This window comes from Megalobrama amblycephala, linkage group LG19 (genome assembly GCF_018812025.1).
Source record: "Megalobrama amblycephala isolate DHTTF-2021 linkage group LG19, ASM1881202v1, whole genome shotgun sequence".
Classification (NCBI taxonomy): domain Eukaryota; kingdom Metazoa; phylum Chordata; class Actinopteri; order Cypriniformes; family Xenocyprididae; genus Megalobrama; species Megalobrama amblycephala.
Window position 1 is genome coordinate 22,714,424 of NC_063062.1, and position 15,711 is coordinate 22,730,134.

The following is a 15,711-nucleotide window of genomic DNA, read 5'->3' on the forward strand; positions in this document are numbered from 1 at the left end:
GCCGCACAACAACCCACTGCTGATTTTCAAACTGCCGCCGCTATGTAAACATAACCACCACCATTGTGTCTGAAACTGGAAGCAGCGCCTCGGGGTTAAAGACTCATTTCCGTGAATCGGGTCCTTTGAACAGTTCGTTTCAACTAACTGGTTAAAAAAATGATTCATTGATTCTTGCACGTCATCACGTGTTTCCTGACATCGTGGCATATGACGTTCTAAATGTTCAGTCCGATCTTGAACGAATCATTTAGTTTTGTCATCCGGTTCAATCGATACATCGTAAGATCCGACTCCTAAGGTCCAATACGAATTCGGTCATTGCTTGTTAGAAACTGCTGTCTGTGAGAATGAACGCCGCTAGTCTCAGAGATTGCAAGGTAAGTTTGGAACTTGTTTTTCATTATAGTGCATATAACAGTTTCTCGAGTTATCACGAGTAGCTTTTTATGGGTTTCTCGAGATAAAAACGCTATAGCAAACTGTAAACCTCTCTTGAGAAATGTCACCTTTGAAGTTGAAACCTTTTGACCTGGGGATTAAGGTTTAATTTTTTTACTTTGCTTCATTAAACAACTACACATTATAACGAAATGTTACTTCACATGCCTGCAGTGCATGTTACAGGCAGGACAAAACTTTGCAAACAACAGCACGTAAAAACTGCGTTGACAGTGACCCGTTGATCATGAAAACAGGTTTCAGTTTGTGATTTGTCAGCAGTTTCTATATCAGAACAGATTCATTTCTCCTTTTTTACAAGTAGTAAATTAATGTAATTGATCTACATAATGCTCTGCACAGTATATTGCATTAGGTATTGTATTGAATATTCTATTGGTGGTATAAAACTAATTCAAGCAATCTTATTTGGCCAACAAATTTCAATTACACTCCCTATATCATTTCTGTTGATATCATCCATGTTAGGCATGGAAATCAGAGGGTTTGCCGCTGTCCACCAGCAGTAATGAGGCCTGTAAACTATATGATGCTATACTGTCTCAGGTACATACATAAATGTATACTGATTTTGATAAATGTGCTCTTTCTTCTGCATATAACTAACCTGAATATTACTGTCTCTGGTAATCAGTATGTGACCTGGCGTAATGATGAGACACTGGGAGGAATAGAAGGCTGTATTACAGCTGTAAAAGCTGCAGACCCGGACTTTGGTACGTGATTGCAACACTGAACATTGTAGTCTGTCCTGTCAAAAGTCACTGTAAAAAAGGTTGTAAGTAATGTGTTCTGGAACACTTGATTCTTTATTGGTAAATTTTTGTATTCTGCTGTCACATTTTTTTTTTTTAAATGTCACTGCACAGTGTCTTCTATGGAAGCTTTCCACCATGGAACAAAAATATAAAAAGATAATTGCAACTATTTATCTCACAATCCTGCCTTTTTTCCCTCTCGCAATTCCGAGTTTGTCTCTCAATTCTGACTTTATTTCTGGCAATTCCGAGTTTATAACTCTCAAATCTGAGTTCTCAGATTCTCAAGTCTCGGAAATTGCGAGAAAAGAAGTCAAACTTGCAATTGCGAGGAAAAAAGTAAGAATTACAAATTATAAACTCGGAATTGTGAGAAATAATGTCAGAATTGCAAGTTTATATATCACATTTCTGACTTTTTTCTCAAAATTGTGATATATGAACTTGCAGTTGCTAGTTGTAAAGTCTGAATTGCAAGACATAAACTCGCAATTGTGGAGTTACCTTTTTTTATTCTGTGGTGGAAACAAGCTTCCATGTCTTCTCACATTACATCATTTTATCTCAAAATCAATCATGTCCAGTTGTTTATTTGGTAAGTAGCTGTGTAATAAGTGTGATAATGCACAATCAGCTGATCTTTATTGCAAGATAAACACCTTCAGGTTTATACAAGCCATTCATTGTTTTCCTAAGTCCTCATTAGCGTCTCCACTATGCTGCAGTTATGGGACATGTGATCTCTACTGGGCTGGAGTTGGTGGGCACAGGAAGTTCTGTCTTGCGGGATGAGAGATTGGCCAGCGCTGTGAGGAAGACTGTGGAGCTGGCTAACTCTCAGGAGCTCACGTCTAGAGAGAAAAACCATGTGAAAGCCATGGAGCTCTTCTCTAAAGGGTGAGTTCACATTAAGTTGACTAAGAGCTGCACAAGATCATTCAGCTGATGATATTGCAAATGTTTCACAACTGCCCACTCTAAAAAGTGAGTTTTTTTCTTCTTCTTCTTCTTTTCTGATTCATTTTAAGCAAGGTTGCCTTTGGCCAACAAAGCAATTGTGAATTGGTTCTTTATGATTCACGTTCCCTCTAATGTACCCTTGTACATTAAAGCTGTAAAGAGTGTGACTGTCATATGACACTAAGTTTTAGCTTGATTAAAGTTCTTGAATAAAGCAGCCTTTTTAAAAGAAGTTTCCCAATCATTTATGTTCTCAGCTCTAAAGAATTTTCTTTAATAAACCCAATAGAATTCTGTGAAAAGATCACTTTTAAAAGAGGGTTCAGAGGTGATTAATACATTCGGTAAACTTTAGCTGGTAAAACACAAATTTCTGATCTGAAAAGAATCTTCACAAAATATCTATGACTGCAATACAGTGTTGTTATCATAAACTAAAACTAAAATTGTTTTCCGTAATTGCAATAAAGCTGAAGTGTAACTATAAGATTAAAAAAAAATGAACTAAAAAAAAAAAAACTTAATTAGAAATTCTACATTGAAATAACTGAAATAAGAAAGTTAAATAAAAAAAAATACTAAAATTACTAAAGCTAAATACTATAATATACGAATTCGGTCATCGCTTGTTAGAAACTGCTGTCTGTGAGAATGAACGCCGCTAGTCTCAGAGATTGCAAGGTAAGTTTGGAACTTGTTTTTCATTATAGTGCATATAACAGTTTCTCGAGTTATCACGAGTAGCTTTTTATGGGTTTCTCGAGATAAAAACGCTATAGCAAACTGTAAACCTCTCTTGAGAAATGTCACTATTGAAGTTGAAACCTTTTGACCTGGGGATTAAGGTTTAGGTTTTTTTTTTACTTTGCTTCATTAAACAACTACAACGAAATGTTACTTCACATGCCTGCAGTGCATGTTACAGGCAGGACAAAACTTTGCAAACAATAAACAACAAACAACAGCACGTAAAAACTGCGTTGACAGTGATCCGTTGATCGTGAAAATAGGTTTCAGTTTGTGATTTGTCAGCAGTTTCTATATCAGAACAGATTCATTTCTCCTTTTTTACAAGTAGTAAATTAATGTAATTGATCTACATAATGCTCTGCACAGTAAATTGCATTAGGTATTGTATTGAATATTCTGTTGGTGGTACAAAACTAATTCAAGCAATCTTATTTGGCCAACAAATTTCAGTTACACTCCCTATATCATTTCTGTTGATATCATCCATGTTAGGCATGGATCAGAGGGTCTGCCGCTGTCCAGGTAAAGGCCTGTAAAAAAAAAAAGAACTTAAAAAAAAAACTTAATTAGAAATGTTACATTGAAATAAGAAAGTTAAATTAAAAAAATACTAAAATTATTAAAGCTAAATACTATAATAGTAGATAAATAATAATAAAATAACACTGCTGTACTATGTAAATGTTAAAGTTTTTTTTTTTTTTTTTTTTTAATGAATGAAGTACATTGACTGGTGTGTTTCAGAGCCCTGCACAAGGCCTGTGAGGTTTGGGAGGGTATTCTGGCAGAACACCCCACAGACATGCTGGCACTGAAGTTTGCCCATGATGGATTCTTCTACCTGGGTGAACAGATTCAGATGAGAGACTCTGTGGCCAGAGTGCTGCCCCATTGGAAACCGCATATGCCATTCTATAGGCAGGTGCTTGTGCTCCACCGATGCCAAACTGAATGCTGGGTTAAAATATTTATTTTAAAGAATTACATTTTTATTTTATTTCTCGTTTTTATTTAAACTTATTTATATATATATATATATATATATATATATATATATATATATATATATATATATATATATATATATATATATATATATATATATATATATATATATATATATATATATATATATACACACACACCCAAATTGGTCCACATGACAAAAACATTTTTAGAAGTGTCCTGAAATTAAATGTTTAACTAATTTATTCTCAGTAAAATGTTTTCATTGGATGTGGATGTGTTTTCCAGTTATCTGAAAGGGATGTATTCCTTTGGGCTTCTTGAGACTCATTTCTATGACGAAGCTGAAAAAATGGCAAAAGAGGTAGTATTTGTTTAATTGCCTATATAATTCATATTATTCATTAGTATTGCTCATTACTTTCCAATGTAATGGCACTATAATGTACAAAAAATGACTAATTAGTCTATTAAACATGCATTATTAATTTATATTAGTATTTTATGTGATAAACATGTTTTTAATGCAGCAGACATGGTAAATGTAAGTGTTTTGCTTGTCTTGCAAAACTGGTGAAAATAAACAGAATAATATCAGATTTTATAAATCTAATAAAGTCCACATGTCCGGTGTACTGGATATTGAATACTTTATAGTTCCCCACACAGAAATTAATAAAAAAAAATATGTTTGTTTTTATTTTAAAAAAATTAAATTGATATAAAATGCTGTTTTTAATCATAATTCCACATTAACTGAAAGCACTATTATTATAATGTATTATTTTTGCAGGGCCTGGCTCTGACCCCTCAGGACGGTTGGAGTGTCCATGCTGTGGCTCATGTCCATGAGATGAAGGCAGAGGTGGACAAGGGCCTAAAGTTCATGGCCTCTACAGAGAAAGACTGGGTGGTCAGTCTCAGAAAGATTGTATAGAACATGTGTAGCACATTGTGTATTGTAAAATATTTAGATCATATGATGTCTTATTTCTCCCCTAAAGGTGTGTGACATGTTGGCATGCCATAATTACTGGCACTGGGCTCTATATCACATTGAGAAGGTAAAGGGTGGCAACATAGTTACATCAAGAACACAAGTTACTTTTATCCATTTTTTTTTTTCATGGATTTTTTTTTTCTTTCTTTCACAGGGGAATTATGAAGCTGCTTTGAAGATTTTTGATGAGCAGGTCAGTGCACTGATGTGCTTATGACACTGTCTGACATTGACATTAAAGAAGTGGCATGGTTCTACTGTGGTTTGCATTGTAATACCATGTTTTTTTTTCTGTGTATCATGGTAGTAGCATGGTATTCTTTAAAAATGCTTTGTAAATATCATGTAATATCATATAATATCATAGTGTGTGAATATGGTAAAATATTCAGTATATATCCAAGATATTGCCATCTGATAGCACCTGTGGTACTGCCACAGTACTTACATTATCTCACAGAAGTGAGTACACCCTTCACATTTTTGTAAATATTTTATTATATCTTTTCATGTGACAACACTGAAGAAATGACACTGCTACAATGTAAAGTAGTGATTGTACAGCTTGTATAACAGTGTAAATTTGCTGTCCCCTCAAAATAACTCAACACACATGTAAACCGCTGGCCACAAAAGTGAGTACACCCCTATGTGAAAATGTCCAAATTGGGCCCAAAGTGTCAATATTTTGTGTGGCCACCATTATTTTCCAGCACTGCCTTAACCCTCTTGGGCATGGAGTTCACCAGAGCTTCACAGGTTGCCACTCGAGTCCTCTTCCACTCCTCCATTGACGACATTACGGAGCTGGTGGATGTTAGAGACCTTACGCTCCTCCACCTTCCGTTTGAGGATGCCCCACAGATGGAATAAATAGGGTTTAGGTCTGGAGACATGCTTGGCCAGTCCATCACCTTTACCCTCAGTTATCATGTTGGAATACTGCCCTGTGGCACAGTCTCCGAAGGGAGGGGATCATGCTCTCATTCATGGTTCCCTCAATGAACTGTAGCTCCCCAGTCCCGGCAGCACTCATGTAGCCCCAGACCATGACACTCCCACCACCATGCTTGACTGTAGGCAAGACACACTTGTCTTTGTACTCCTCATCTGGTTGCCGCCACACACACTTGACACCATCTGAACCAAATAAGTTTATCTTGGTCTCATTAGACCACAGGACATGGTTCCAGTAATCCATGTCCTTAGTCTGCTTATCTTCAGCAAACTGTTTGCGGGCTTTCATGTGCATCATCTTTAGAAGAGGCTTCCTTCTGGGATGACAGCTATGCAGACCAATTTGATGCAGTGTGCGGCATATGGTCTGAGCACTGACAGGCTGACCCCCCACCCCTTCAACCTCTGCAGCAATGCTGGCAACACTCATACATCTATTTCCCAAACACAACCTCTGGATATGACGCTGAGCAGGTGCACTCAACTTCTTTGGTTGACCATGTCGAGGCCTGTTCTGAGTGGAACCTGTCCTGTTAAACCGCTGTATGGTCTTGGCCACCGTTCTGCAGCTCAGTTTCAGGGTCTTGGCAATCTTCTTATAGCCTACGCCATCTTTATGTAGAGCAATTTTTTTTTTTTCAGATCCTCAGAGAGTTCTTTGCTATGAGGTGCCATGTTGAACTTCCAGTGACCAGTATGAGAGAGTGAGACCGATAACACCAAATTTAACACACCTGCTCCCAATTCATACCTGAGACCTTGTAACACTAACGAGTCACATGAGACCGGGGAGAGAAAATGGCTAATTGGGCCCAATTTGGACATTTTCACTTATGGGTGTACTCACTTTTGTGGCCAGCGGTTTAGACATTAATGGCTGTGTGTTGAGTTATTTTGAGGGGACAGCAAATTTACACTGTTATACAAGCTGTACACTCACTACTTTACATTGTAGCAAAGTGTCATTTCTTCAGTGTTGTCACATGAAAAGATATAATAAAATATTTACAAAATTGTGAGGGGTGTACTCACTTCTGTGAGATACTGAAAATCTTGTAGGTGCATGGTGAATGTAATTAGTCACACCAGGGGAGAAATCCTGTTTCGTGTTCCATATGGAATGTGACGGATTCAGGCTGGTGAAAGTTGAATAGATTTAGACAGGAGCATATGGGTGTCAAGTCAAGTTGTTTCCAGGGCAAAATCTCTACACTCTCTTGAATTTATATGAATCATTCATTCATTTACTGCAGGTACACTCTGTCAACAGACCATCAGTATTTGGATATTAGAATATTGAAAGCTGTCAAACTAAAGTTAGAATAGATGTATTAATTTAATAAGTTATATTGAAAAATCTTTATCTTAAATAGAAAGGTTGAAGTGACAATAGAATATTTTTACATTCATCTTTATTTATTTTTACATTTAGCAGGTGCCTTTAGTCTCCGTGAAAGCACAGTGAAGGCACTCTTAAGTAAAATGCTTTAGAAAGTTGATACAAACCCGATTCCAAAAAAGTTGGGACACTGTACAAATTGTGAATAAAAACAGAATGCAATGATGTGGAAGTTTCAAATTTCAATATTTTATTCAGAATACAACATAGATGACATATCAAATGTTTAAACTGAGAAAATGTATCATTTTAAGGGAAAAATAAGTTGATTTTAAATTTCATGGCATCAACATGTCTCAAAAAAGTTGGGACAAGGCCATGTTTACCACTGTGTGGCATCCCCTCTTCTTTTTATAACAGTCTGCAAACGTCTGAGGCCTGAGGAGACAAGTTACTCAAGTTTAGGAATAGGAATGTTGTCCCATTCTTGTCTAATACAGGCTTCTAGTTGCTCAACTGTCTTAGGTCTTCTTTGTCGCATCTTCCTCTTTATGATGCGTCAAATATTTTCTATGGGTGAAAGATCTGGACTGCAGGCTGGCCATTTCAGTACCCGGATCCTTCTTCTACACAGCCATGATGTTGTAATTGATGCAGTATGTGGTCTGGTATTGTCATGTTGGAAAATGCAAGGTCTTCCCTGAAAGAGACGACGTCTGGATGGGAGCATATGTTGTTCTAGAACTTGGATATACCTTTCAGCATTGATGGTGCCTTTCCAGATGTGTAAGCTGCCCATGCCACACGCACTCATGCAACCCCATACCATCAGAGATGCAGGCTTCTGAACTGAGCGCTGATAACAACTTGGGTTGTCCTTGTCCTCTTTAGTCCGGATGACATGGCGTCCCAGTTTTCCAAAAAGAACTTCAAATTTTGATTCGTCTGACCACAGAACAGTTTTCCACTTTTGCCACAATCCATTTTAAATCAGACCTTGGCCCAGGGAAAACGCCTGCGCTTCTGGATCATGTTTAGATATGGCTTCTTTTTTGGGCAACGGTGAATGGCACGGTGGATTGTGTTCACCGACAATGTTTTCTGGAAGAAAACATCTAAGGGCCCGAAGATCACAGGCATCCAGTATGGTTTTCCGGCCTTGGCCCTTATGCACAGAGATTGTTCCAGATTCTCTGAATCTTTGGATGATATTATGCACTGTAGATGATGATAACTTCAAACTCTTTGCAATTTTTCTCTGAGAAACTCCTTTCTGATATTGCTCCACTATTTTTCGCCGCAGCATTGGGGGAATTGGTGATCCTCTGCATATCTTGACTTCTGAGAGACACTGCCACTCTGAGAAGGCTCTTTTTATACCCAATCATGTTGCCAATTGACCTAATAAGTTGCAAATTGGTCCTCCAGCTGATCCTTATATGTACATTTAACTTTTCCGGCCTCTTTATTGCTACCTGTCCCAACTTTTTTGGAATGTGTAGTTCTCATGAAATCCAAAATGAGCCAATATTTGGTATGACATTTCAAAATGTCTTCACTTTCAACATTTGATATGTTATCTATATTCTATTGTGAATAAAATATGTTTATGAGATTTGTAAATTATTGCATTCCTTTTTTATTGACAATTTGTACAGCATCCCAACTTTTTTGGAATCGGTTTTTTAAAAATGTACTCCGTTAATGGCTTTGGAAGTTATTACAAAGATTACATAACTTAAAATCTCAGTTACATAAAGACCAGTAGTTAATGTAGAGTACATTCACATTATGAATCTACATGGCTAGAGGTTTGTGGACACCAGAACACATTTGTGCTTGTTGAAAGTTTAATATTAATATGGAGTTGGGCCTCTCTTTGCTTTTTATACCATCCTCCACAATTCTGGAAAAGCTTTCTGTTAGAAATTGGAATTTGGATGCTGAGATTCACTTCCATATCAGGCACAAGAGCTTGGATGTTAGGTAGTGACGAGGGGCATTGGCTAACAATCTGCGTTTAATGGAGTCATGACATGAGAAATCAAATTTGCCTTGATCTTTTGACATATAAGAGCTCTTCGTACCATTAAGACATCCTGCAAGTTTCATAGCTTAAATGTCCCCCTCATTATAAACAAAGCATTTATTTAATCAAGCTCCAAAAACAGCTCGTTCTGATATTGGGTGATCTGTGACGTGACACGGGCAAATACATTTGCATATGCCTGCCTCCTGAGCAAGACATCGATAAATAGTTATACATCATCACACTATAGGCCCCGCCCACTGGCATTTAGTCGCTTAACGACTGACATTTGCCTACACTGGATGTGAGTGTTTCGTCAAAAGCAAGTAGAACCCATTATAATCACTCACGTTGTCTACACTGGATACAGTATACAGATTTATAAATTTATAAAATAAATGATTTAATAATGCTTTGTCTGTAAATGACAGTTTTATATTGTTTTAATATTATAATATTATTATATTGTTTTCAAAACAAACATTAGCCAATCATAACAGTGTCCGTTTACTGACAAGCCTTAAAGGAGCTGACCCTTAAAAACAGGTCATTTCAGACAGAGAGTCAGAATGAAGGTAGGAAATAATTGTTTTTCCACATATATATTTGTTTGTTGTTTGTGCAAAAAAAAACATTATTATTATATTTGCTGAACCTGAAGGAACATATTAAAATAATTGAAAAAAAAAATAATAAATCCACGTCATGGCCCATTAAATTCATCCCAGTAGTGTTCAGGGCTGGGCTTTGTGCATTTCAGTCAAGTTCTTCTAGTAAAACATTTAGTTTTGGACCTCTCTTTGTGCCAACCGTGCTAAAACAATAAATGCACCCAATTTTCTTAAAATGTTGTTGATTGCACAGCCATATGCTTGATTTTATGCACCTGTCAGTAATTGATGTAGCTGAAATGGTCAAACTGGTTGATTAGAAAGGAGCATGCACATGCTTTTTTGGTCATGTGGTGTATATGGATTAGTTTCATGACCTGTCAAACTCATTATATAATGTAACAATGTTAATGAAAGTTATGATGAATTGTTACCTAGATGTGGAATTGAAATTACTGGTGACATTTAAAACCTTTCTCCAGGTTTCTCAGCGCTGTGTGAAGTCTGGAGCCATGCTGGACACTGTTGATGCTTGTTCATTGCTCTACAGACTAGAGCTGGAGGGTGAGATATCATTCAGTCTTAAAATAGAGATTGAAAACAATAAAACCTCGTCATCTCTGAGCAAGGGCAGAGAAATGTTTCTGTTGGGTCCATTTCTGCTTTTCATCAAAAAGCTTGCGCATGCTGAACACATTTGCTTTTGACAGTTTAACCAAGACAGGTCGGAAGTCTGCTGGAATATAACGTGAATTTGCTGTGTTGAAAAGCCCTGATTTGGTGTGAAGATCATCCGACTGGTGTTAGGCAAGTTTCTGAACCTCGAAAACGAGTGTATTTTGGGTAAAGAACTTGAATGGTGAAAATGGCAGATGGCGGGGGTATAAAATTTGGTGTTACACTGTTTTTTAAGGTGTGAGTGTAATTAAACATTTAAATACTGAGAGTGGCTTTTAAATACTATAGAGTTAGGGTTAGATTAGGGTTTGGTTTAGGGTTAGTTGCATGTAGTTATGCACAATTCATAATAATTACTATAGTAACAACATGTAACACGGACACTGTAAAATAAAGTGTTACCCAAATTTGGTCATGGCTTGTACTGTATGTAACAGAACTGCTAAACAGAATTGGAATTTGGTATTGTTTTTGAATGAAAATCAGATAAAACAATAAAATAGAAATAGAAATAAACAATATAGAGATATAATCATCTGTGTATAATTTATATTTTAAAAAAAATGTCCTAAATTGTTATATGCTTAAAACAAGTGGAAAAAACAATTATCCTTTTAAGAAAAAAATAAGTGAAATATTCTCTGAAAACCCAAAAAGTTGTATTACAGTGGGTACGGAAAGTATTCAGACCCCCTTAAATTTTTCACTCTTTGTTATATTGCAGCCATTTGCTAAAATCATTTAAGTTCATTTTTTTCCCTCATTAATGTACACACAGCACCCCATATTGACAGAAAAACACAGAATTGTTGACATTTTTGCAGATTTATTAAAAAAGAAAAACTGAAATATCACATGGTCCTAAGTATTCAGACCCTTTGCTCAGTATTTAGTAGAAGCACCCTTTTGATCTAATACAGCCATGAGTCTTTTTGGGAAAGATGCAACAAGTTTTTCACACCTGGATTTGGGGATCCTCTGCCATTCCTTCTTGCAGATCCTCTCCAGTTCTGTCAGGTTGGATGGTAAACGTTGGTGGACAGCCATTTTTAGGTCTCTCCAGAGATGCTCAATTGGGTTTAAGTCAGGGCTCTGGCTGGGCCATTCAAGAACAGTCACGGAGTTGTTGTGAAGCCACTCCTTCGTTATTTTAGCTGTGTGCTTAGGGTCATTGTCTTGTTGGAAGGTACTGGCTGGGCCGAACTGGGCCGTAATTGGCTGCATTCGTACTGGGCCGTACTTGGCCGTATTCATATTTCCCTTGATTGCAACCAGTCGTCCTGTCCCTGCAGCTGAAAAACACCCCCACAGCATGATGCTGCCACCACCATGCTTCACTGTTGGGACTGTATTGGACAGGTGATGAGCAGTGCCTGGTTTTCTCCACACATACCGCTTAGAATTAAGGCCAAAAAGTTCTACCTTGGTCTCATCAGACCAGAGAATCTTATTTCTCACCATCTTGGAGTCCTTCAGGTGTTTTTTAGCAAACTCCATGCGGGCTTTCATGTGTCTTGCACTGAGGAAAGGCTTCCGTCGGGCCACTCTGCCATAAAGCCCCGACTGGTGGAGGGCTGCAGTGATGGTTGACTTTCTACAACTTTCTCCCATCTCCCGACTGCATCTCTGGAGCTCAGCCGCAGTGATCTTTGGGTTCTTTTTTACCTCTCTCACCAAGGCTCTTCTCCCCCGATAGCTCAGTTTGGCCGGACGGCCAGCTCTAGGAAGGTTTCTGGTCGTCCCAAACGTCTTCCATTTAAGGATTATGGAGGCCACTGTGCTCTTAGGAACCTTAAGTGCAGCAGAATTTTTTTTGTAACCTTGGCCAGATCTGTGCCTTGCCACAATTCTGTCTCTGAGCTCTTCAGGCAGTTCCTTTGACCTCATGATTCTCATTTGCTCTGACATGCACTGTGAGCTGTAAGGTCTTATATAGACAGGTGTGTGGCTTTCCTAATCAAGTCCAATCAGTATAATCAAACACAGCTGGACTCAAATGAAGGTGTAGAACCATCTCAAGGATGATCAGAAGAAATGGACAGCACCTGAGTTAAATATATGAGTGTCACAGCAAAGGGTCTGAATACTTAGGACCATGTGATATTTCAGTTTTTCTTTTTAAATAAAACTGCAAAAATGTCAACAATTCTGTGTTTTTCTGTCAATATGGGGTGCTGTGTGTACATTAATGAGGAAAAAAATGAACTTAAATGATTTTAGCAAATGGCTGCAATATAACAAAGAGTGAAAAATTTAAGGGGGTCTGAATACTTTCCGTACCCACTGTATATTACACAATTTTGGTCTCAAGTTTATAGGGAAACAAGACAAAGATACTGATTAAGAAAAATAGTTTTGCAGTCAATTGCTTTGGAAAGGCTTGACGGAACCTGTTTTTCTTCATGTTTACTTGTGGAACATGTAGTAACAGGAGGAGATGTTTACAGTGCAATGTATGGCGTTCAGTTGGTTATCTAGGAGATATTTTATCCTCTGGGACAAGGGAACTTGTGACATTCCACAGAGAAGATAAATAGAAGATAAAGAGGCATTCAACCTTTCCAGGCTTGATCTTAGGGTGAGCTGGTTTGAAAAATTACTAACATTACAAAAAACCTGCTCCTGCTCCATTTTATTTAGCCTATTTATGGGCACAGTTGAAGGTGTCATGATCTATTTCCAAGGATATGTCTAAAGTCTTTGCTGAAATCTATAGTCAGATTTTATAATGCTTTTCACAGTTTATATTATTTTAAAACAGCTTTATAAAAATCTAACTAGTCACATAGGGCCAGCTTGCACTAGCAAAAACCCTTTTTGGCATTCTAAAACTACTGTCAGGGTTTACTAAAGACATTTACTGAAAAATTAGTGATGAAAAGTCATAGACAGTTGCATAGCTGACCTTGTTGCATTATGCATTTGTAGGAGTTTCCCTTTGAGGCACAAAATTTATAGGTGGACAGTATTTAAATAAATTATGTAATGTAATTTACTATGGTTTGCAGAAATCTAACCCATTTTGCATACATTGCTGTGTCTCTTTTCTTTAATTTGCACATTGTCTGTAGATCATCTGCAGAACTTTCCACTTCCATTGGCACTTTTATAGGATTGCGGTCCTTTTTTTGGAAATCAGCCATGATTATAGTAGGAAATAATGTTTGTTTAGAAAAAGTATTAAAATATAGTAGTCTCGGAAGTCCATTCTAAAGCATGCAAGCTTACAAAATGCAAACCATGGAGATTTTAAATTTATGTCTTCTATGAATTAATCTTATGAGCTCAAATGTTTTTGTACTATGCTAATTCAAAGGACAGAGTTCACTTGAACTTTGGTAACTATTGCTCTCCCATATTCACATGCGTATGAATATAAATTCACGGACTGTGAAGTCTAGCATGACTGGAAGGGACGGCTGGAGGGATGCTGGCACCAGCCAGTGAAGCGTCCCTTGCTGTCTGGCTGGAGTCACTGTCTGTAGGCATGGTTCAGAAGCACAGATGAGCAGAGATAGTCGGATGTAAAACTGCATATGTTTAGTTAATGAATAAGATGCATGTTTTTGTGCTGAAATGTAGTGCAACTGTGTGTTTGTGTGTATAAAATATGTTTTCTTGGCAGGTGTGAGCGTGAAGGACCACTACCGAGAGCTGTTGCAGGTGACCCAGCCACACACAGAGGACCACACATTACTTTTCAATGACCTGCACTTCCTCATGGTTTCCCTGGGTAGCAAGGAGACCGCCACCACTCAGCGCCTGCTGGAGAGTCTGCAGGAACTAGCTAAGTGAGCCGCACACATTACATAACCCACTCAAGAGATTACATTACAGCCAGGTTCTGCTCAGGGGTGGGAGCTTGTGGAGGCTGAGTTGTGGACAAATGTAGCGTGTCTTCAGGCTCTGTATGAGATTTCTTAGAAATTTCCCTGCTCCGGGGAAGACTGGCATCCTCAAGGCTGATGCGCTGCATGCTTATTTATTCCAATTTGTCATTATGGCCAAAACAAACATCTGGTAAAGGTTCTACAGAAGGAACAATGTGTATTGAAAGTAATATCCAAGCACAAAAATACATTTCTTGTCAGCATGCTGTGTTTTATAAGATAACATGATGGAGAGGAATCCACTGGGAGTTGTATTTTCAGCACAGCATCTGTTCAAAGAAAGCAGTGTTTTCTCAAAGAGCAGAATGTTTTTTGTTATCCACTCATTTCTTTATCCACTTTAGGCTTTTGGTAACTATTTTACACTAAAAGGAAGAAGAAAAAAACGTTAGCTGAATTGGTTGTCTAATTCAAACTTTTTGATTGACCACCTAAAATATAAAAGTGAGTGCATAAATTTATACTGTGAAAAATCAAAATGTTATAAGTATGTGTAAAATATTATTTGGAAAATATTTGTTTCTATTATGTCGACACTATTTTATTTCTACTCGCCATTAGAGTACTGTTAGATGGATAAAACCTGAATAGAAACACCAAACAAAACAAAACTATGGCTATCAATGACTATCTCAGCAGTTTTTATAAAGCAAAATAAAACAGCATTAATCTGTATATAATTTCTAAAAAAAAATATATATATATATATATATATATATATATATATATATATATATATATATTTTTATATATATATATATATATATATATATATATATATATATATATATATAACAATTTTCATGTTTTAATGCATCCATGTTGTGCAGCACTTTGTTTAAATTTCAATTTGATTAAAAATAAATGAATGTTTTATGCCTTCATTTGATTACCAGAAAAATGAAAATACACAGCACAGAATTTCTGGGGAAAAAATTCATAGGGCCCTATTATTGTAAACAAAAAAAGAATTGCATAGCATCATATTTTTTTTCCATTGCATCTTATTATACTGATATCTCATTGTGTTAAATCGAATTGAAATCGGATCGCGCTGCATTGAAATGGGGTGAATCATGTGGCATCGCATCGGTAGCTGCTTTGAATGCATCTTTATATATATATATATATATATATATATATATATATATATGTATGTATATATATATATATATATATATATTATATATATATATATATATATATATATATATATATTTATTTATTATTATTATTATTTTTTTTTTTATTTTTTTTTTTATTATCTTTAACCTTTTCGTGGATCACCCTAGCACTCTCTTCTGGTCCCCC

At 36.7% G+C, this 15,711-nt stretch overlaps 1 protein-coding gene across 2 annotated transcripts; it reads left to right on the forward strand.

Annotated features, from left to right (window-relative positions):
* The first annotated feature begins 239 nt into the window (after positions 1-239).
* LOC125253910 (tetratricopeptide repeat protein 38-like) lies at positions 240-14,518 on the forward strand. Of its 2 annotated transcripts, XR_007181567.1 has the most exons (12): positions 240-380; positions 931-1,008; positions 1,097-1,178; positions 1,946-2,117; positions 3,675-3,848; positions 4,185-4,260; positions 4,690-4,809; positions 4,901-4,960; positions 5,051-5,089; positions 10,315-10,396; positions 10,543-10,639; positions 14,136-14,153. XR_007181567.1 is itself a non-coding variant. In XM_048168166.1 (11 exons), the coding sequence occupies exons 1-11, from the start codon at positions 351-353 to the stop codon at positions 14,303-14,305; spliced, it is 1,083 nt and encodes a 360-aa protein (XP_048024123.1). In that variant the 5' UTR covers positions 240-350; the 3' UTR covers positions 14,306-14,518. The 2 variants fall into 2 exon arrangements, 1 of the variants encoding a protein (XP_048024123.1); XM_048168166.1 differs by lacking the exon at positions 10,543-10,639 and having other exon boundaries at positions 14,136-14,518.
* The last annotated feature ends 1,193 nt before the right edge of the window (positions 14,519-15,711 follow it).

What these genes read in the sequence shown, in the direction of transcription:
- LOC125253910 (XM_048168166.1), top strand. Translation starts at nt 351, where the DNA reads ATGAACGCCGCTAGTCTCAGAGATTGCAAG. An exon ending in AGCTGCAGACCCGGACTTTG is followed by an intron (nt 1,179 to 1,945) that starts GTACGTGATTGC and finishes ACTATGCTGCAG; the next exon opens with TTATGGGACATGTGATCTCT. An exon ending in CTCTATATCACATTGAGAAG is followed by an intron (nt 4,961 to 5,050) that starts GTAAAGGGTGGC and finishes TTTCTTTCACAG; the next exon opens with GGGAATTATGAAGCTGCTTT.